The 22,503-nt window shown below is 39.6% G+C and overlaps 1 protein-coding gene across 1 annotated transcript in view; it reads left to right on the forward strand.

Moving 5' to 3' along the window:
- The window catches only part of LOC112976195 (hyaluronan and proteoglycan link protein 1), a 33,002-nt gene extending 11,580 nt beyond the window's left edge, over positions 1-21,422 (forward strand). Inside the window, exons 2-4 of the mRNA XM_026087165.1 lie at positions 1,378-1,752; positions 12,997-13,299; positions 20,652-21,422. Of these exons, the coding sequence (XP_025942950.1) occupies positions 1,378-1,752; positions 12,997-13,299; positions 20,652-20,941 (968 nt within the window). The 3' untranslated portion in view covers positions 20,942-21,422. The remainder of the gene's footprint in view (positions 1-1,377; positions 1,753-12,996; positions 13,300-20,651) is intronic.
- The last annotated feature ends 1,081 nt before the right edge of the window (positions 21,423-22,503 follow it).

A 22,503-nucleotide genomic window follows, 5' to 3' on the forward strand; every position in this document is an offset into this window, starting at 1 on the left:
AGAGGAGAGGCAAGAGGTGCTAAAGAAAGAAATACTCTAGCTTTCGGATCCATCAGCTGACTGCCACCATCAAACCTGTGCTTCCCAGGGTTTTCCCAAGAGAACACAGCATAGCAAAGAAGCCCCAGAGAAGCGAGTACCTGTTCTATCCAACTATCACACAATGATTTAATAGAGTAACATCAGTGACACGGACCTACTAGAGAGTAAAGGGAACAGAGAAGCTGGGGGAAGGGTAAGGAGAAAAGGAGTTGGTCATTTAAATATGTGTTCATGTGAAAAGTCAGAGCAAAATTTCAGAGATAAATAGTGAGAGATTTGAAGGCCTGGGGGGAAAAAAGATGGGGAAAAAAAAAGGAGGCCAGTCAGGGAGGAGGACAGGATTTTACTGGTATGAGGATGTCATGGCAAATATGACAGACAGTTTTGGTAAACTGAATTTCCTTCCTTTGATGTATTTATGTCAGAAGAGGAACTCAAAGTCAAAGGTTAGAATAAAATGCCAGTAAAAAATGAGACATTTTAAAATTATGCTGATACTTTTGATGTCAATATAAATAGTGCTATTTGTACAGTTACATTTTTCCTACCTTGTGAGAATGATTCACTGCATCCTGGATCATGGTGGGGTTTGTATGCTGCCGTCTGAGCTCAATCCATATCCAAACATTGAATTATGAAAAAAAAACCCAAGAGCGGAGGTGTGCAGCCCTGTAACAGCCCACAGGGAAATACAGAATGTTCATGTGGAGTCTTTTATGGATGACCATATTCACCTGGATGGTAGAGGAAACTGTGGGGCAGGGAAGTTGGCGTAACATGCAAGGGAAGTTCCCAATGTGCAGTTAATATCACACCTGACTGTGATGCCCTGTGCAATCAATCAGATTTGCAAAATCAAGGCCTCAAAAGTAAGAGATCTCTTAACAAACTATCAGACTATGCAGTTGGGAGGGAAGGGAGGGAAAGCTCAATCCCCATGTGTACCTCCCAATTAATACAACTCTATCATCATGACCATGGATTATGTAGGATGGCCTCTACCTACACAGTGGGCAATGCTGGGAACCTCTTTGCCCTTTCCCTCTGGGAGTATACACACACCACTTTCCTACATATACAGAGTAAGAAATAAAGCTGCATCTTGCTATTTAATCTCACGTCAGTGTGTGTTACCAGCCTTTATGTGTGCGACTAAGTAAATAGTTATATACTACTAGCTTACATATCCTACTGCAGCATAGGTACAAAATGATTGCAGGGAACTAATCCTGCAGACCTATGGTATAGTATAGCTAATGCATTGGTCATATATCCATTCTGTAAAAGGTAGAATGCAGACTAAGCCTTGTTTTTATTTTTCTCCTTAAATCCTAGAAGAAAATGGACCCCGTCTACTTGTGGTAGCAGAACAAACTAAAGTCTTCACACACCGGGGTGGCAATGTCACACTGCCATGTAAATTTTACCATGAACACACATCAACAGCTGGCTCAGGAACCCACAAAATCCGAGTCAAGTGGACCAAACTCACCTCAGACTACCTCAAAGAGGTGGACGTCTTTGTTGCAATGGGACATCACAGAAAGAGCTACGGAAACTACCAGGGCAGAGTGTTTCTGAAGGAAAGCAGCGAGAATGATGCCTCTCTTATAATCACAGATATCATGCTAGAGGATTATGGGAGATATAAGTGCGAGGTGATTGAAGGTTTAGAGGATGATACAGCAGTGGTGGCTCTGGATTTAAAAGGTAGGTAACACCTGAATTCTGCTTTGAATTCTGTCTGAATCATGTGCAGTGTTAACAAACGCTGCATTTCCTAATACCACCAGCATTGTATTATCAGTGATAACAACAAGCTGAAAAGTGGGATTCATTGCGCTCTGGGGATCTTGGCCTGGCAGCCTATAGCAGCCAACATAAATTAGAAGAACATTTGGACTTCTATAACTTCTTATACTAGCATATAGCATTTTCAGCCCCCAGTGAGCCCCARTGTGAGAGGATCCAAAAAAATGACCAAGCATAGCATGAAGAACTCCACATGTTTTTAATTTGGTCCTATCACTTTACAGAAAGCGCTATGTGTTTTACAGTAAACTTAGGCAAAATTATATTAAATATTCCCCTAATGGCTATTTCACAGAACTTTGGGGTATGTTCTATTATCAAACAGATACAAATCTTCTTGCAAAAAGGAATAATGTTAGAGTAGTTTTCCAGAAACAATGGTTTAGTTTTTCCAGCCTTAAAATTTTATAAAATAAATCCCTACATTGCCTGCCAAGATAATTCCTACATGTAGTCTGCAGTCATTTCCCTCGGCAACATTCTTGTAAACAGTACAGTACACAAACATCAGAAGAATTTGTGAAATGACCTTAGAGAGGACCAAAATTCAGCTTTTCTTTACTCTTACGAAATTCAGATAAATTTTATGAGACTCAATGCATTTAAATCAGTATTTGGCCTTTTTTCCCCAAAGCACTGTATTCAGCAATAAACTAAGAGCTACATGAGAATGCTTCACTTTTACTTACATTTATATTTACCAGCAAGTGTGTGTCTGAGAAAAAAAAACCTGTAGAAGCCAAGTCATCTGTTGAGAGTAGTTAGGGATAAAAAATAAATAAATAAATAAAAAGGAATAAAGGAAAACCAAAATCCTGGCTTACCCACTGGTAAATGGGTGAGGTATATGAATCTTCAGCTTTCACTGAGGCCTATTTTGCATTACAGTGTTTATTTAATTTGCATACAGAATAAGACTAGCCTACTGCTTCTTGAAGCCAAATAGATGGCATGGCCTTACCTTCCTTACATTCATTTTTCCTTTCCTGGTAAAAGGCTGCTAATGTATTACATTTCTGAGCACAGAAAAGCCCCTCACAGTTTCCATGCTGGTGGGATTCTCGATTCAGCTGTTTCACCCCCCCATAATCAGCCTGTAATAAGAATGTAGGCTGTTCTTTGAAATTTAGGAGATAACTTAACCCGTATACATGTCCATCTTTCTTTATCTAAAATTCATTTTCGAGTGAGGAGAGAGATGAGTAGGAGGAAAAGGCATATTACTTTGTTCTCCTCCGTTAGCCAACAGCACTCATGTTCAGTCTCCTCTCCGCTCGGGGAAGTGCTGCAGTGCTTGCTCACTGCAGCTGCTCTCTCTGGAACGAGCCACTGGAGTGAGAGCAGTTTGTTTATCATACTCTGGTTTATGCAAGTAAAAGTAAGGCTTTGGAGGTCTACCCAGGCTGTGGCTCTGGGACCTGCATTCGGGAGATGTGTTACAAGATCAACAGCCCCAGGGGAGCCACCTCACAGGGTGATTTCAAGACAGTAAGGATGTAAAGAAAAATGTGTGGGGTAAGTGCAACTGTTTGGCGTACATGAGAAATAGCAAATGCCACATAATCCAGATCTGGAACAGGTGACAGCTTTTACCTCTGTTTGGCCTCAGCACATCTCTGCTCTTCTTGAACTATTTTGCGGACAGTGCTGGAGTTCATTCCCGAATTGCTAGCTGGTATATAGCTTTGCTCAGTAATTCAGCACAACGGCATGGTATAATACTCTCCTGTCAGTCTCCTCACATCCTAAGCACATATATCTGTCAGGCTTCAAAAATATTTCAGAGAAATAGCAGTATATCTTGTTCCTGGTTGGCTACTGGGATTTCCCAGTGTTTTATGGCATTATAATGTTTTTGCCAATGTATAAGGGTCAGAGCCTGTGTAAAATCTTTAAAGGATTCATCACACCGCAAATGTAGTGCAGGTACTCAGCTGGTGCCATGTAGTATTGTGCATTTGGAGTCAAAGTGGAGTTAAAAGTGAGGAGACTCCAGCACAAATGCTGCCCACTGTCACAGGAGTGTTTGGGAAAGAGGAGAAAACTGACAGCTGTAGTAACAGAATGTGAAATTTGGCTTGAGGCTTCGTACAAATACTTGTGTACATGGCAGAGTAGTTAGATCAATATTTGAAAGGCTCTATATTAGGAAAAAAAAAATAACGAAAAATCTTTTTTTATTTACTACACACAGTAATTACCAAAATACAGTTACGTGTTTTTTGACAGTGCCCAGAATTAAGTGCTAAATTCACAACTGGAATTTACATGCTACTTTGCTCAGACAGACATCTACATTTCCTAAGCAGCACGTGAACAGAGCGAGGTATCTCAACCCTGACGTTCCCCAGAGCAATTATATTGAGGACAAACCACATAAGTTAGTCAACAGTAAACACAGAAGAAATTGTGTGTCTTAAATTCAGGGTTTGAACTGGAAGGACAGGGAGGAAAAGGATTTCTGGCTCTAGGTTCAGAAGGACTCGACCCAGGACCTGCGGCCTCGGGGGACGCAGTGGTTCCCCAGGCTCCTCAGGAACTGAGGCCTCTGAGCTATCATCCACAAAGACACAAACCTGCTAACTGGGGGTACCTTGCAGCTCCTAAACCAGTTCACCCCTTGCTGGGAAGCCTACAGGCTCCGAGTGGGAGTGAAGGCTCACCTCAAGTTCCAAATGGAGTCCTTTCCTCCCAGAAAGTGAGGGGACGTCCAATTAAAAAAAAAGAGAGAGAGAGAGAGAGAGAGAGAGAGAGAGAGAGTTAAAAGACGTTACACTGTTTAAATCCTACCTCTCTGGGTGGCAGATCCAATCAGGATGCACGTTGACATCCTTGCTTCAGAGATAGAAAGGAGCTACTTTTGTTGAAAACACAGCTGAAAAAAGGAGATTTTCTACTTTTTTATTTGACTGTTTACGTTGGTATAGCACCAGCCCATTGAATATGAGAGCTGGATTCCACATCCCAATTATATACAGCATTACCTCTAGCTTGCTACTGAACAGTGTCTCACCTGGAAATGTGCCACCCTCAACCTACCTTCTCCAGCACCACCACTCCTTCCCACCTTCCCATCCCCCTCAAATAGGGAAATTCATTGGATAGGAATGTTTGAGAGGAATCATATTTCTTTAATCAAGTACATTCCAATCTCTAGTCAAAGGAAAGTTTACACATTTTAACTTGGATCTGTTTAACATATGTAACAACGTCTCTTTTGGTGATTTTGGTCAGACATGGGAGAGATGTCAAACTGTTCATTTCTGACATTATAGAGTGAAGTTTCGTAAGCACACTCAGGAAAATCTCATTAGGGAAACCTCGTGGTAAAACTTAACCTTACCGGAACTGAGATGAGACTATTGAGTGTCTCAGTTTGGAATAAGACAGTTTAGTCCGGCTTAAGGTAATTGAATCAATGATTCTGGGTCTAAGTTTCATTTCACTTGTCATATAAAATGATAATGATTAAAATGCACTTATGTTTATAATGGATATATATAATAAGRGGGATGTATTCCTCTCTTCTCATGCCCCTGCACTCATTTTTTTCCATCTCACCTACAGCTTCATGCAGTGCTGGCTTTAATTGCTGTTTCATGTATTTGGGCAATGCAGAACAGATCAAGGAAAAAAATCGCTGTCTTTGGACTAAAGAAAAATTTATCAGCCCATCCTAACATTCTACATCTGTTATAAATAATAAGGTTAATCTCACAGTAGGAAGGATTTGCATCAATAGCCTGATGTCCTGAGATGCTGGCCCTCAGGATGTTAATTGGCAGCAAGACAAAACCATTTATATCCAGGAATGCCCCACAGCAGTACAAAACAGCTGATCACTCCAATGTGAGCTCACTGTACAAACAATAAAGCTTCAGCTAGGTGAAAGCTTATTAATATATCAGTGAGAACAGTTGACCTCTACCTCAAAGGACCTTTTTCTTCTCTGAACACGGTAGTGATCTGTTCTTATTAGACATACAGGCTTCCTGGAATCATCATTAAAAAAACTGTCCACAATAACTGGGTAATTTTAGCTTTGAATAAGCAGTGGAATTGGATTCAGCCCATAATTGTTACATATGCTATACATCTTTTTATGATCTTTTCTGATACTATTTAAAAGAAGCAGATCCATGCCATTTTCCCCCTCCACTAGCAAGACAGTGCTGGCTAGGAGCTAAAACTCAAGACTAGGATTCAGTACTGTGTTTCACAAACTGCCAGCTTCACCAAAAAAGACAGCTGGAGGACTTGCCAGGCTTCCTCTGCACTCCCCCCGTCCTCTGTTTCTACCTCACCTACACTTCTCTGCCTCCTTCATTGAGCCAAGGCAGCTGTACTGTAAACCAGATAATGAAAATGATGCAACTTAAAGTTAGCCTTCAAAAAGAAAAAAAAAAAGCCCACTATTTTATCATTTAATCATTATCACCCTGTTTAGTTCTGTAGCTCAGCCTTACAAGTACAAGTACTGCCCTGAGGGCAGCAATGTTAAGCTGGGAATGGTGGCTGGAAAAATGGCAAGTATTGTAGGGAGCTGGATACTTTTTATGTCAGCCTTGTTGCCAAAGCCATTTTCCCACTGAACTGGCCATGCTGTGCTCCTTACATGTTAAATAAGCATCATGACTTTTATGTTCTTTGTCAAATGTTTTGGGAGTTAAAACCTTAACCAAATTCAAGTTCTCATATAACAGGTAGATATTGTTACATTAGTCATAAGCAAAAGAGAGTTCTCAGCTTATGTTAAAGTTTCTTTATTTTAGTGTTTTACTCTTGTTCTTTCTTATGAATACCAGATACTTTTGAACCTCACCATACTAGGCTTGTATGCTGAACTTCTCAGGCAGATGAAGGCTCCAGCACTGGCCCTCTGTCATACTTCCCAGGAGCAGATTTTGTGCACAATTCCTTCAGGGAAGTAAGATTCATGGCCCAGATGACCAAGATGTGGAACAATGCTGAACCCCCAACAAATGGCAGAGCTTTAATCTATTAGGAAATCTTTTCTATAGTTTCTCTACATAGATAGAAGATAGCTGAACATAGTAACTTTGCAATACAGGCTCTGAAATAATTGCTTTGTACTTTCAACAGTGCCAGAAATATGCAGATCTAGATAAACCTATTAAAAATCTCTGTGGACTGGTTCTTTTAGATGGCAACTAACTCTTTGGGTGGTTTCACATGAATAGAAAATCATCAAGTTTTATGATCCCACTTAGAGGTTTATGTCCAAGACAGAATTAGAAGAAGAACAGCCATCTCTTTCAGAAAAGACTTTACAGTTCAAAATAGATCAGACAAATTCATGAACTTCGTATAAATAAATTCTTCCAAATTGTCATTGTAATCATTTCCTAATATAATCATTTTCTCTTAAGTTGCATGTGAGCAACAAGGGATTCATAACTGAAACCAATATGCAGAGCCTAAAGCTTACCAATTCCATGCACTCAGCAACTAGGGATATCAGATTTTGCCTACAATTTTTTTTGTATTCTGTTTGTTTCTTCTGTGTGTTGCTGTCACATTCATACACAAAAAGCTATTTTAAACATTCTTTACAGAACAAATCTGTTCTGCCTACAGAAAAAATGATTTTACAGGCCACACTGTTTGTAAATACCTAAAAGACAACACAAAGTTTTGTAAAAGACAACAGGAGTTTGTCAAGAGCAAATCATGTCAGACCAATCTCATTCCTTCTGTGACAGGGTAACAGGTCTTTGCAGCACGGCTCTACTGTCTCTAGTGTGAGCAATGGTGCTATAAAGGAAAGATGCACGCAAAGTAAAAAGTCCAAAATAAAGCAAGATAAAATTATCTAGAAACCATAACCTGAAAGGAAATGCTAAAAGATTTGGGACTGATTARCCTAAGGAGAGCAAGGAGAAACAACAGTCTTCAAATCTGATAAAGGCTGAAGCAAAAAGAAGAGCATAATCTGCCCACAGGCCAGATAAGTCTAGGCTGGATAAGTCTAGCCTCTATTTGTCAAAAGCGAGTAACATCCCCATCAGCTTGGTTCAGGGACACGGTTATTGGATAGGCACTGCTACAAGCTTCCAGCTACGGGCAATGGAGCCACTGCCGCTGCCAACAGCCAGTGGCCATCCATGGAGCCTGTGCTACATAATCAGGCATCTGATGATTTTGACAGGCAGAGAATTGGAGATGGATTCTCAAGGAAAGTGAAGGACTTTCCACTTTTTGCAGAAGTTTAGAAACCCAACATGGAAAATTTTGCCTTCAAGTGTATGAACCTGCCAGCATAAAACTGTACCCTACAGTACAGCATATAGCACACTTTACTCTACCCTGTGTTTACACTGGCTACAAAAAAACTTACTTTTTGTTTATACTAGAACTGAAGGAAACCATTTCTTTACTCTGGCTGTAAAGAGACTTTTTTTTTCCATATGAGTTCACAGAAATTTGTTTTATTTTGTTCTATCTGTAAATACTCTTAAAACTGCTAGTTGCATATAGTGCTGCCTTATCAGACAACCATAAATTGTTATAGGAGCTGAGCTTTCTAAAATTGTTATAGGAGCTAAGCTTTCTAAGATTCCTTCCTCATCTTTTTGCCTTGGGTAACCATTACACCTACTTACACGGAGAACATGTCTCTAGTGACCAGGCAATTGCAAAGGACTCGTGTTGAGCTGCAGTGACTATTTGCGTATAAGATGTGTAACACAAAGAGCATACAAAGGACATGCAAATATCATGTCTTTTCCATTCCTTAAGTGAGCAAGATTGCCATCTTAATCCATTTTAAAGATTATTTTCCACTTATTTTCTGATATAACTGAGCATCTAATTCTCATAGACTTGTTCAAAATTCTCCCTCTCAAGACAAATAGAGAAAAATGGATTTTCCCCAGCTAGGATAAAAAAGGTAGCATTAAACCCTTCTGCACAAAAGTGATGGCTTGCTTTGCAAAACAGCCAGCTTCGCTTGTCCCCTCTCTCTCTCCTCCTAGTTTCCCCTTCAAAAAATGTAATTGAAAACCACAGCAACAGAAGCAGAGTTGTACATTAGTGGGATTGAAAGTAAGGCATTCACAGAAACACAGGCACAGATATGGGGAGGTTTTGTTATACTTCCAGTTCTTATGTTCTGATTTGGTAAAAATCCTAACTTCCATTGCAACAACCATTTTCAGGACTGTGATTGCACTGTCACAGGCACATAGAACAAACCTTACCAGGCCTTCTTCTTTCACTAACAGATTTATTTACCACCAAATTAATGTGTTTCAGTTTCTTTCCTCCTTCTTTGGAGGAAGGCAGAAGAGGAGTTGTTATTAACAGGAGTATTTCAGAGAACTGATTGTCTGGGAGAGGAGCTACCTCCTAAATCTGAATTGTAATTAATGTTCCCTACTCAAACTCTACAAATGTCTAAGCTGCTTGCTTAAAGCAAGGAACTGAGTCACTAAGGTCAAGTTAAGGCTCTTCAGGCCAAAGTTCCCACAAACTAGCAGGGTGAGAGAACCACCATTCCCTGGGTTTAAACAGGTGTCCAACAACTCACTCCCTACAAAGAGCCACATCCCAATAGGTTGGTGGATGCACTTGACTGCCTACGGATACTGTCACTGCCGACAGGACACTCCTGGAAGGGTAATACAGAAAATAGGGGAAAGGATTTAGAAATTTTGTTCAGACTGAACCAGAGAGCAGGCTTAAGTAAACAGCTGAAACCAGTACTTGTGAGAAAAATACCATCCTTTCCCAACAGAAGACTTTCAGGAGACTTTCATATTACCAATAAAAAAGTATTCAAATGTAATTGAAAACCACAGCAATAGCAGCCATTYGAGGCTAGAAGTTTTTCTTCTTCCTTCATTTCCCAAGCTGAATTTGTTAACATTTGGAAGTGGGTGTTTTGTCTTGCAGTAAAACACAGGATTGGAGTCAAGTGTTTAGATTTGGTTTCTAGTTGGGGAACAGCAATGAGCCCCCAGACAGCTTTGTCCGCTCAAGCCCAGATGGAGTGCACTATCTTTTGATGGGCTGTAGGAGCCAAGACTGAAGGCGCTGCTGCTCAATTAATTAAGGTTCAAAACTGCTAAATTGTAGCTAAAAGAAGATGCGTAGTATAGATCTATCTATCAACTCAGTGTTAGGCTTGATAGGGAAATGAGGAAGAAACAACCAGTAAGACGAAAGATAACACAAAGTCACACAAAACTGCATAAGGTCAATTTTGCTATATAAAATCACCGACGGCTACCCCTGTCTGTATATGCTGGGTGAAATTAATGTTAATCAGTTGCAGACTTGTACTGCAGATGAACTCAAACAAGAATCAGCTTCTAGCCTGTCTCTTCAAATATAGCCCAAAGCTAATATTACAGTTCTGTGCATATTTACGTTATTAAAACGTTATGGCCCAAACTGTCAAACTTAAGTAGATTTGTAACAAATTTGCATTCATATGTAACCATCTTTAAAAAAGTGATTTTGGAAACCATAAGGAATCGCATCTGTTGGAATAGTTTCTGATGAATTGTTGCTCAGTCTTTAGAAGTATATGAGTTTAGACCTTTATTAATAGGTATCCATCTCTGGTGATTTTAGGTTTTTTTGACAAGTATATGCAGATCACACACATGTACTGGACCAGGAGTCAAGAGTCTGGGAAGGTATAGTTCTGGAAAAATAATAAGCATTAGATTTCTAATAAAGTAATAAAGCTTGGACTCCTCTGGCGCTTGCTATATTTTTACAGTAGCCATTGATATTTCTGGCCATTAGCACTGAGGGAGAACAAATGATTAAAAAAAATTTCAAGAGATACAGAATGAACATGAAACATTTATGGCTTCTTGCTTAAGAAGCTGTAGTTAACAGCACACAATGTGTTACATATTATTCATCTTTTATATGGCAGAACAGCTAATAACTGAAAAGCCCTTTAACAGAGGATTTACAAAAGGAAAGAAAGTCAGAAGACTTACTAGTTAATTACTGAAGGAGAACAAAATCTTTTTTATTATTACCCTGCCAAGTTTACATTTGAATGCTTTATTTTCTTGGACCAAGTCACTTGGGTTTAGTAATAGCAAAGATATTATTTAACAGAAATAACACTACCTGGACAATAGATGGGTGAAGAAGAGAAGGGAAAGAAAGGCGACATTAAGATACCAGTGGAATAGACACCAAAGTGGATTTGAATGTTCAAAAAGAAGAATGACTTCATTGCATGGTGACAGTCGAGCATGACTATAATGCAATTTCTTTATCCTATGCTACATTGCCTTGGAGACAAGGAACTTGTTATAGGCAGGAGAATTCACCAACAGGGAAAAGTAAAAAGAAAGACAGATGTCTTTACCAGTTTAAAGCTTTTGGCTCATTTCCTAATGTCTTATCTTGTCTTCAGTCTTTCTACATCCTACACCTCCTAGTTCTAAAGAGATGTTTGAGAATAAACATCCTGAGCTGGATCTTCTCTGATGCCATTTTATTTCAGCTTATTATAAAGATTAGGCTAAAGCCAACTGTAAAATTTAGAGCTGGGTTAAATTTCTAAACTTTGCCAAAGATTAGGGTGGTCTGATCCAAACTTTTGTTTCAAATCTCTCTCTTCTCTGTACTGCCTTTTGTCAGAGTCACATGGGGAGGTGGTTTTTCAACATTTTCTGAAGCATCTTTCCTGCTTCAAGAAGTAGTTTTTAATTACAGAGATTTTTTTGTAAAACAAAAAGAAAATATACAGTGGACAAATCTGCAAGAAAAAGGCAATGATGTTGATTAAATGTCAGTATTGAAACAACTCTGGAGGCATCCCTGTGTTTCCCATCCCCACTTGGGCACTCTCCATCACAGGAAGGTCTCTGCTGTGCCCACCACGACAGCTTGCAGCTGACAGGGAACAGACCCAGCTGTGGGCCATGCGATGGTGGCCTATGTCCCATGTCCCACATCCCACATGGGGTGCAAGGAAGCATAAGCAGATCCATGCCTCCATGCCAGGACTCACCAGTCCCCCAGCCTCTCCAGCACATGCTCTTCAGTTACGCCAGCGCCGCTCTTGGCGCCCATAGGGCTGGTGGGAGAGACGGTGTTTCATGCTGCTTCCTCCCAGGACCACCTGGCTTTGCTGCATCCCATGCACCACCTCGCTCACCAAGTGGGATTGGGGAAAACTGTCTCCTGTTGAAGGGCCTGTACTCACTGGTGTCCTCCATGAGGAGCTCCCCTTCCACCATGAGCAACTGCATTGACGAACTGCCACATGGCCATTGGGAAGTGTCCAAAAAGTCTCCTTTGCTAAAGCCATGTACATCTTCACTGATTTGCTTTCCCTGTAGATTTCCTGCTTTAATACCTCAAGACCCTAATTCTGTCTCCTACCAGTCTAGCCTTGCACTGCTGTTATTAAGCCTGACAAGAAATTCCTAGGATAACCTGAAATTAAAAAAAAAAAGGGGGGGGGGAGGGAAGAGAGCTGTTTTGAATCAGGAGCAAAAGATCATGAAAAATTCATGGATTGGCAAGAATCCATGAAAAGAAAATAACGCTTTTATGTCAAGCAAAACATTTCATTTTAATGCCTGCATCTAAAAAAATAGCTCATACTACTCTATACTACTATCCTCTATACTACTTCTTTCAAAACGAGTACCAGAAAATCCCCAAATTGCACCCTGGAAAAAAAGGAATTGGCTTTTTTCTACTTAATTTTTTTTTAATCAAAATGAGAAATTTATCTTACAGTTGATAAACGGACATTTTCTGGTGAAAAACATTTAGCTGCAAAATTTCCATCAGCTCCACTCATCTTTAAGCACTCTCAGAGGGCAGGGGTGAGATCAGAGCGGGGAGAGCAGAGCGGCGGATGGGGGCAGCGCGCAGAGCTGGCACGGCTCCCGCCAGCAGCAGGACGGGTTACAGGGATCGGAGCCCCCAGGTGAGCGAGGAGGCACTCGGATCCCCCTCTCGAACAAAAGGGCTGATTTGCTGACGGAGCATTTCTCCCCAGAAATCAAACAGCTTAATATTCTGCCGCAGCATGCGGTTAACTTCTCCTTTGGACGACTGTAAGTGATGTTTCGCTTGCTTCTGCGTCTTCAGTGTGTAGGACCCCCGTGACTCACCCTCTCTCTGCCACCGCAGGTGTGGTATTCCCATACTCCCCACGGCTGGGGCGGTACAACCTGAACTTCCACGAGGCCCAGCAGGCATGCCGGGGCCAGGACGCTGTCATCGCCACCTTCGACCAGCTCTATGAGGCCTGGCGAGCGGGACTGGACTGGTGCAACGCCGGCTGGCTCAGCGACGGCTCCGTGCAGTATCCCATCACCAAGCCCCGCGAGCCCTGCGGCGGCAGGAACACCGTGCCAGGGGTCAGGAATTACGGCTTCTGGGATAAAGATAAAAGCAGATACGACGTTTTCTGTTTTACTTCAAACTTCAATGGTAAGAGCTTTAGTCGCTTCTACCTTGTAAAAGGCCATTGCTGAGCTTAAAAAAGAAAATAATTCCAATAGCAGCAAAGGGCAGCAAGTGATATTTGATTTGTCAAAGTTTATGTTAGCTTTGGAAAATATTACTGTGGAATTTACAGAGACACATATCCAGAGTAAAATTGTCTTTGCCACATGTTCACATAAATCATTTCTAAAACTTAGAACTTATATTGACAGCAGTTTCAAATATCTCCACTTTCACCCCTTTAAAATTTGTATGTATATTTTTAATGCTGATATATGCCCAGTTTATTTCAGTTAAAGTCATGAAGAAACCATAATTCCTTTAACTGAGCTTTCCTTTTGAATTCAGTTATAATTATGATGCTTTACAACTTTAATATATCACCAAAACAAAATTCTGATTGTAACTTCATGTCTCTTCTGTTGTGTCAAGCAACTCCAGCTCTGGCACCAAGTCTCATATGACTAATACTTCCTTATCAGCACAGCTATTTCTAGCTTTTATGCGTAATGATTTAGATTCCTAATCTTAGTACACTGTCAAAGCCCTAACCTGTCCACTTTTGTTATGATCTTGGGGTGCTCTAAACCTTAGTTTAGTGACTACAAGCTTTTTTAGCTATTAGTAGGTGTTGCTTTAGGTCGGAAATGACTTGATCTCAGCTTGCTATCATTTAAGGTTTAATCTAGTAGCTGAAAAGGATTTAAAACTGTGGCTGTGAATAAGAGGAACACTGCAAGGGAAAATGTGCAAAAGCAGTCTACAATCTTCTACAACATCATTCTTGTGGGTAATTTCTATGCAGCTTCACACATGTTTGGCTTGCAGCCCAACCAGACCAAGGAGCATGGCCCTTTTTGTTTATGCTCAGATTGCTTATCCACAATGAAGCATGTTTGTCCTTGAGCAAACACAAAAAAAATAAACATAAGCCTTGCTCTCAGAAGATATGCTCTAATGTTAAGTCTGCTCCACCTTCTCCAAAGAATCCCAAACCCTCAAACCAACAATATCAAAAGTTAGGCTGGATGCAATCTGAAACAGATATTTATCTGATTTTTAACATGCCACATCATTGGCATATGAAATGCTGGCTCATTTTTTCTTGTTTAATTTATGTAAGTCCAAATCCTATACAAGCTCATCTCTTATGTACAGATTTAATCCTGTACTAAAGAAATAACAACAAGAAATAAAATAATCAAGGAAAACTTTAAAAAGTAATAGCTGCAATATTTAAAGTGCTTGCAGAATAAATGTTTGTGACTATTGATCACTAACCACCACCTTTTCTTCAGATGAAGCTGTTAATAACTGGACAGTCTCTCTTAAGGAAAGAGAAAGATCATTTCTGAAAAAATGTAGCAAAGGATAAACAAGGTCTGTACGCTGAGACAGCAAGAGAGAGAGGGAGAAAAARGCTTGAGGCAGTGAGAGGCAGAGGCAGAGGTGGTTGGGAATTCAAAGGGAAGATGATGCCCAAACGAATCTCATCTTGGTGAGTTTGTTAAAGCCGCCTGCCATGCAGAATACTGTATGGCAATAGGGTGATATCAACAGCTTGGCACCATCTTTTCCGGGCCCCGCCAGCACAGTGCTAGATGAGTCTCCCAAGGCATCAGCATGAAATCTGGGCTTCTGCTTCTCTCACCGTCCACCTCCTTTCCAGCTCCTCCCCAGCCAATGTTATCCTTTCATGTCCCAGCTGTACCCTCCACTATTCACATCCCAGTCATACCTTGATACCCACAGAAACCCCAGCAACTCTCCCAAAATCCCAGCTTCCTATTTTCACCTCAACAATTCAGATAGTTTATGTCTGTTTAACAGTTTCATCAGCTTTCTCACTGCAAAGAGAAAAGGCTTATGATAGTCCATTTTGCAACCAGGCTGCAATTGTCAACGATAGTGGGTATGGGCAAAGAGCTGTTCCTGCAGTGGTGAAGAGTCATCATACATCCAGTACTGATTCTCTCAGCTCAGGAACAGCCAAGGAAAATGAGATGTGGTTAGCACACCACGCATTTCCAGCAGTGGGAATGACTGCTGCAATCTGTTGACAGTATAAAACAGAAAAGCTTTCAGCTATGTATATGTAAGGGAGCTGGAGAAATGCCAAGAGCCCTAGGATCACAGGATTGTAATGCTAGCTTAAAAAAAAAAAAATCTCAGAAAGTGTCAGTTGTGTGAGCAGCTAGGAAGAATGAAGGTGTGTGAGGTTTAGATTTCTACTCACCGGGTTCTTTTTAGGGAAAGGAATCCCCAAAACACATTATAATCTCAGGGGAAATTCCAAAATGGACTCGTTTTTAAATAGTTCAACAGCTGAAACTAAAAAGTCTTTGACTAAAATATATACAAAACTTGTTTTTTTACCTGAAGAAGGGTCCAAAACAGCAAAATTACATTCAGCTGTTAAGGTGAAAAATGAAAACACAGTTGACAACACAGTTGAGTTCAAATCCAGATTCGGTATTTTCATTTTGGAGCTGTTGGACCCTGACTGTGGTCAATTGAATAAACCAAATAATAAGGGTAAGAATTTGTTTTGATACCCTTAGTAAAGAATTCTGCACACATTCCTGTTAACTGCACAGGGCAACAGTTTCAGCAAAGTTTTGTCTGCAACACAATATAAAATAATCTTAGTACCTTGTGAAATTACCCTTGACAGTGTCTTTCTTAGACTAGTATAAGTGCACAACTTGAACATTTTGTTTAGCCTGTATCACCATTTCATACTCAAATCATTCTGTTGCTTTGTATAAGAACTTCAGGTGATTTGTGACTCTACAGGCAAAGCAAAAAAATCCAAAATGTATCACATACTATGTAAATACTGGTAGTAGCAATTGACCAGTTTATAAGAATATATAGTGATGTATTTCATAAAACTATACAAAGAATAACATTAACATAATGCTCTCCATTTACTTACCACTCAGAGCTCAAGGAATAACATGGTATGGCTGCACAGGAAAGATGCAACTTGGTCCCTTTCTGTACAAGCATTGTAGCAGGATTTCAAGTCCCAGCTGTAACAGTGATTGTCCCCTAAAATATTGCAAAGGAGCATATAATCTTTCTCCCGCCATAGAAATGGCAACTATCAACTGGCAACATGGTTCTCATCCTGCTTTTAGATTCCTTCAGCTGATAAAGACTATCGAAAATGAATATCCCACAAATGGGAAGCATCTAAGTTGGATTTGCCACGTTGGCATTTCCTGATATCCACACACTTCGCTACCTAGCCCTCACCATGGTTTGCTTCCCTGCACATCCTCCACAGTCGGAGCCAATTTAGTCCACAGTCTCTTTGGAAAAGCTGCAGGCTCATCCCCCACGTGGCAGGACAAGCTGCTGTCATCTGCAGGTTAATGGGGGCCGCAGCCCATCCCAATTTCTCCCCCTTCCCTGCCCCAAGGAATGGAGCTGCTCCGTTTCCGTACGCTCCCTCCAGGAGGTAAAGGTGGGCTYCCACACACCCATTCAGGGGAATAAGAGCAGGTGACTCCTGCTGCCCCAGTCCTCTCTGCAGCCCCCAAAAGATATGGGACAAAGATATGTAATGGTATAGTCTGAGTGGTTATTCTTTGCCTAAGTTCAAAAGCTTGCTGAAGGAGGTCAGTGAATTTCTTGAAGAAAAGTCATGGGAATTTTTTGCACTGGAAGGTGTTAAGTGAGCTAAATATAAATGTAACTGTCATTTTCCAGATAATTAAAAGTTTTGAAAGAAAAGAAAAGGTTTAAGGAGAGCTTCTCTCGCACATTCTCCTCATTAACATGCATTTGCTATATGCTTTGCACATAGAATCACAATGCATAAATGATTTTTTATCAGTTCTAACAGAATCAAGCAAAAATCTCTTATGTTAACAAGTTAAAAATACAAAGAATGAATTTTATGGAATCATGTTAAAAGTGCAGCTGTGAACCACCTATTTATTACAACAACGCATATGATAAGTTAACCACCATCTCCGTTTAAATGGGAGAAGAATGCATAAAGCCTTTTCTGGATAATGTATACTGACTGCTCATTTGCCCACTCCAGAAAAATGGACTATTTAGCCACTGGGAACATGTAGCCATTGTTTTAAAAAGAAAAGCAAAAATACCAAAATGAAACTTCCTATCCATTCTTAAAAACTGAATTTTTAAAATTCAATGCTTCTGTTTCACTGGACTCGCTGCAGATGGGGGGAAGGGTGTAAAAGGATGTTTTAAACTGTTCTTATATATTCTCATGTGGCAATTTGAAGTCAATTATCTTAAATCATCACTGTATTTTAAAATAATTATCAGGATCTTCTCATTAAAGGAATGGAAAGCATCTCCTCACATTTTTAATATGTTCTTGAATTTTGAAGAAATGGCCTTGCTCAGCCATATACTATTACTATTAAGACACACTGAACTTGAGGCTGTTGAGCAGATGACAGGCTCTACACAATGTGCAAGTTGCAGAAATATACTGCTGGCTGCTGAGAATGTCTTTTATTGCTGTATGAAACCACAAATGGAGAAGAGTTTATTTTTGATGCGGGAAAACAATTTAACTGATTTCTGTGTAAGCTCCCTGGCGTTCGTACAGCCTGCCTATTGCAAAGAGAGGCCTGCGCTCAGTGACTCTCTTACAGGCGCTGCCRGCATGGTGCAGCGGGGTGCACCGCTGGATGGGCCGTGCCACTGGAGGCCTCCCCTCCGAGCGCACAGCCAGGAGCCTTCTTTCCAAGGCCCTGCATTAACTCCTGCCACAGAAAGAGCAGGCAGGCTGGCGCTGCTTTTCATTGCCTCTAAATATGATGGCTCTCTGCTGCGAACCCAGGGCTGCAATACAAAAACTTAGTCTCAGATCTCTGCTCTCTTGATTTAGAGCTGAGGTTGGGGAAATCTCCCCCGGCAATGCATCCCTCAAGCTCCTGCAGTCACAAGGGTGTAGGTATTTAGGTCAAGTGCTCAGGTTTTCCTCTTTAAACTGTTATGTTACATGAAGAAGTTTAAAATACCCATTATAGCTGGGGTTTGATTAGGTGTGAGGAGACCCTCTGCTCCATGATCTGAAGTGAGGAGTCAGATTAAGCGTGCTTGTCCTCTGTAGGAGTAACCCAACTACCAGGTATTAATGAGACAGACAATTAATCCCTCCATCTCTTGCCACATAAATTAATAAATACCAAGATTGAGAAGTCAGCATATTAGGAACCTTTCTAACCTGTTGGCAGGCAAAACCAGCAAATCTGTGCTGAGTTTATTGATAGTATTTTATTTAATCATTCTGGATACACATTTTCTTTTCCCCCATGAGGTTTACTATTGAAGTTCTCCTACTTAAGGAAGGGGCAGAGTATAGGAGTTCTTATTATTGATGTCATATGTCAAAAACCTGACCTTACGGCAAATCCCTAGGAAATTACATTCCATTGACATATGATTTGAAGAGCAACTAATAAGCTAGGTGAAGTTTACATACTATCAGTTCAAGTCCCTGTTCCTCTAAGTATAAAATCCTATTTGCTTTGGGGAAACCTTTTAATAATATAGTAGGAACAGGTTTATTCTTAATAAACATTCTCTTTAGCAACACTATGTAAATGCTGACAACTTGCTGAAATGGAATTAAGCAAGCATTTTACAAAAGGGGAGATTATCCGCTCTCAGAAGTAATGTTTTCTGTTGAAACACTGTGGATATCATATCTGACAATAGTGAAATTGTTTAAAAGGTTCTTCACTGCCACAGCCCCAATGTAAATGCTTTTTTTTGAAAAAAGATCCCCGTCATAGTGCAAAATTTCAAACCTTAACATAAAGTTAATCCAATTATTGTTATATTCTCATCTGACCTGACATTTCTATGCTTAAAAAAGCTATGTTTTTGCAGGGCTATAGAGCTCAAATAAGTCTTCATCTTTCTCACTGCTTTTTTTCACCAAGAAAATAATCTGAAATAGAGCAGAACTAGGTTTGTGTGTTTGCCTGTTTTCTTATGAGGAAGAAAAAGGATATTATTTTGGAGTACATTTTTAATCAAGAAGCAAAGAGTGTGCCCTGGAACTAGAACAAGAGCCCCACATGGATAAATTGCTTTGTTTTTCAGCTGAGTTGCCCTTAGAAAAGAGTCAGATTGAAAATGTTGAAGACTTATTTGGAAACTATCATTCCTTCAGCTAAGTGCTATTCCTCTGTAATCCATTTCTACCTAGCACTTGGTTAATTGTCAATCCAATACTGATAAATAGCCTTGAATATAATGAATGAAAGGCATACAATGAATTTATATTGCCTTGATAAATGAAATTAATGTTTGTATTATTGCTGCTTATGGATTAGTACAGAAGACTTCCATTATGAGTTTTACTCACTGGCATATGTTTTCATTACTTTGAGACTGGGGCGCATTTTTTTTTACTAGCACTATCGGTTCAATGTCATCTTATGGTGAGAATGTGCCCTTTGATGCCTAAAAAGAAACAGAGTTGCAGAACTGCTGCAAATGTTTTTGACTCTGGTAATGAAGACTTACGACAGGCATGTTTTTGATCTACTACAGGTTCGAACTCTGCTTTTGAGAAGCTGTGTAATATCTCAGCTTTCTTACAGAAAAACTTTAAATTGTTCTTGTACTTAATCAGAAACAAGGTCAGCGCTGTGCCAACGAGTAAAACTGCATGCATTACCTCCAGCCACCCTCACCCAAATACTATCAAATGTCAGCTCTTACTGTGCTGTGCTTCTAAGAAGAAAACTCATAAGGATTTTAATTTAATGCTGAGAACATAATGTAGAATTACACTACTTTAGACGTTTAACTAATTTCCCTTCTATATCAATAAGCTACTGCTGCATGAGACTTGTTTTGCCTGAAGTCTACAGGGTTCTTCAGATGTTTTGCATGGGGACTTTGCTGGTAAATGCATCTTTCACCCTAAAGCTAGATGCAGAACTGAAGCCATCCTCTAAATCACAGAGTATCTTCCACTATCTCTCTCCTCAACCTTTTTCCTCCTATTTTTCTGCCTCTGCAGGCAAAGGAAAAATGCATTACAACAGTTCAGTTACAACTGAATGAAGTGAGGGTGGAGATCCCTTGCCTTGCTAAGTTAGCATAAATTTATATGCATATTTTTTTCCTCCCATTATTTATAAACCCACTACACCTAAAATTAAAATACTTTAATAGCACAAAGTATAAATTGCATGGTTCCAAACAAGTCAAATTGCTTGATGTGATTCTGCAGTGAACTTCCCCATTACTCCTCAAAAGCCATCTTTATTATATCATAGCATCTTGTTCATGTCACTAATAACTCTTTTTTTCCTTTCTCTTGTTAGGTCGGTTTTACTACCTAATACACCCAACCAAGCTGACCTACGATGAAGCTGTTCAGGCTTGCTTGAAGGATGGGGCACAGATTGCTAAAGTTGGCCAGATATTTGCTGCCTGGAAACTGCTAGGATATGACCGCTGTGACGCTGGCTGGCTGGCTGACGGCAGTGTCCGCTACCCAATCTCTAGGCCAAGAAAACGCTGCAGTCCTAATGAAGCAGCAGTTCGCTTTGTAGGCTTCCCTGATAAAAAGCACAAGCTATATGGTGTCTACTGTTTCAGAGCATACAACTGAAAATACCTAGAGCACAACAGTTTTAAATTCATTAAGAACATGTGAAAGATTTCTTTTCAATATGAACTCATGCAAGTTACCAAAACTGTGACAAACCTTTTTTACTTACTGTAAAGTCATTTTCATAAACCCAAACCATTAATTTTTTTTGTTTTGTTTTAATATTTTTGTAAAAGTATCATTCCATAGATATTTTAAATTAATATAATTTAATGGAAGCTCTAGATAAGGAAGCTTTAGCGCCAAATTCTTTAAGCTACATCATCCCAACAAAATATACTTTTCATGAATGGGGCATGCAATAGAGCTTGATGATTGCTAGGACTCACAGAATGTAAGGCTACTCAAAGCAGAAATTTTACAAACACAAATTTTACACATTTGTACCAGTTTGAGATACACTGCAAATTAATTATACCTGCAGTTTTGAAATAGGATAATCTTTTGCTAATAAGGGTTCAGTGAGGTTTTTCAAAAAAAAAAAATAGAAAGGAAATGTTTTCAAATGGGAACAATACACAATTTAATAAAAGCGGCATTTAAAGCAGTCCACAAAAATAGGACTCATTTTACCATTTAAAAACTTGCCTTTCTGAAAAATAAGCTCATGATCCCATGCATAGCAACAAGCACAATTAGTTCTCCTGAACATTTCAATTGTGTTTTTATTGTCTATAAAACATTGATGAGGGGATGAATAATTAACTAATGAGAAAACCCTATTTTCTTCCTAATGCAAATTAAAGATGCCTAAAAAGTGTTGTATTACCTTTGAGTAGCTTTACTGACTTATTTTTAAACTCTTAAAGGCAGTTTGCTAAGCAGCATATAGCATCTACTCAGGGCAGTTGTATAAATGAACTGCTGGACAGAAAAACTGCAAACTTTAGCAGCTTGATTTTACATTAGCCTTTGAAATGTTATTGTCTTAATGAAAGAACATTAGAATATTTAATATTTCTTTCCTATTTACACATCACAAGAATAAACATTGGGAAAAACATTAAAATGATAAAGTCTTAAAACAAGATTATTAAATAAGAACTTGAAACCAGCTATTAATGTTTAGGGGAGAAAGAACACTTTCTTTCCTCGCTTACATTTCATTTGCATCTAGAAGAATTATTTAGTTAAAACACTTTCATAGGAAAATTATTGAAATCCTTCATTTCATTAATTCCACAATGGTCTAGGTGGAATATGTTTACCTGTATCTGCCAGTGTCAGAGATAAACATGCACTGTGCACAGTGCCTAGGATTTTCAGAGCTGCCTAAAGCACTAAGTGCTCCCTAAAGGCCAACCTGAGGGAATTTGGATTTCTGATGCAAACTTATTTTGGATGCAGCAATTCTTGGTGCTCATCTTCAGATACCTTAATGCAACCAGTTTTAAAAGAGTGGGTGCTCAAGGCTTTCTGAAAATCTACTCCACTTATGGTGTCTCAAGCTGGATATCCAAAAAATAAATAAATAAAAAGAGGTCACTGATTAAAAACATCTTGGTCTTGAGTAATCTCTTAGGCAGTTTTGAAATTCCCTCTCCCGTATTGGTTCTACCACT

Source organism: Apteryx rowi, unplaced genomic scaffold, assembly GCF_003343035.1.
Source record: "Apteryx rowi isolate R43461 unplaced genomic scaffold, aptRow1 scaffold_707, whole genome shotgun sequence".
Classification (NCBI taxonomy): domain Eukaryota; kingdom Metazoa; phylum Chordata; class Aves; order Apterygiformes; family Apterygidae; genus Apteryx; species Apteryx rowi.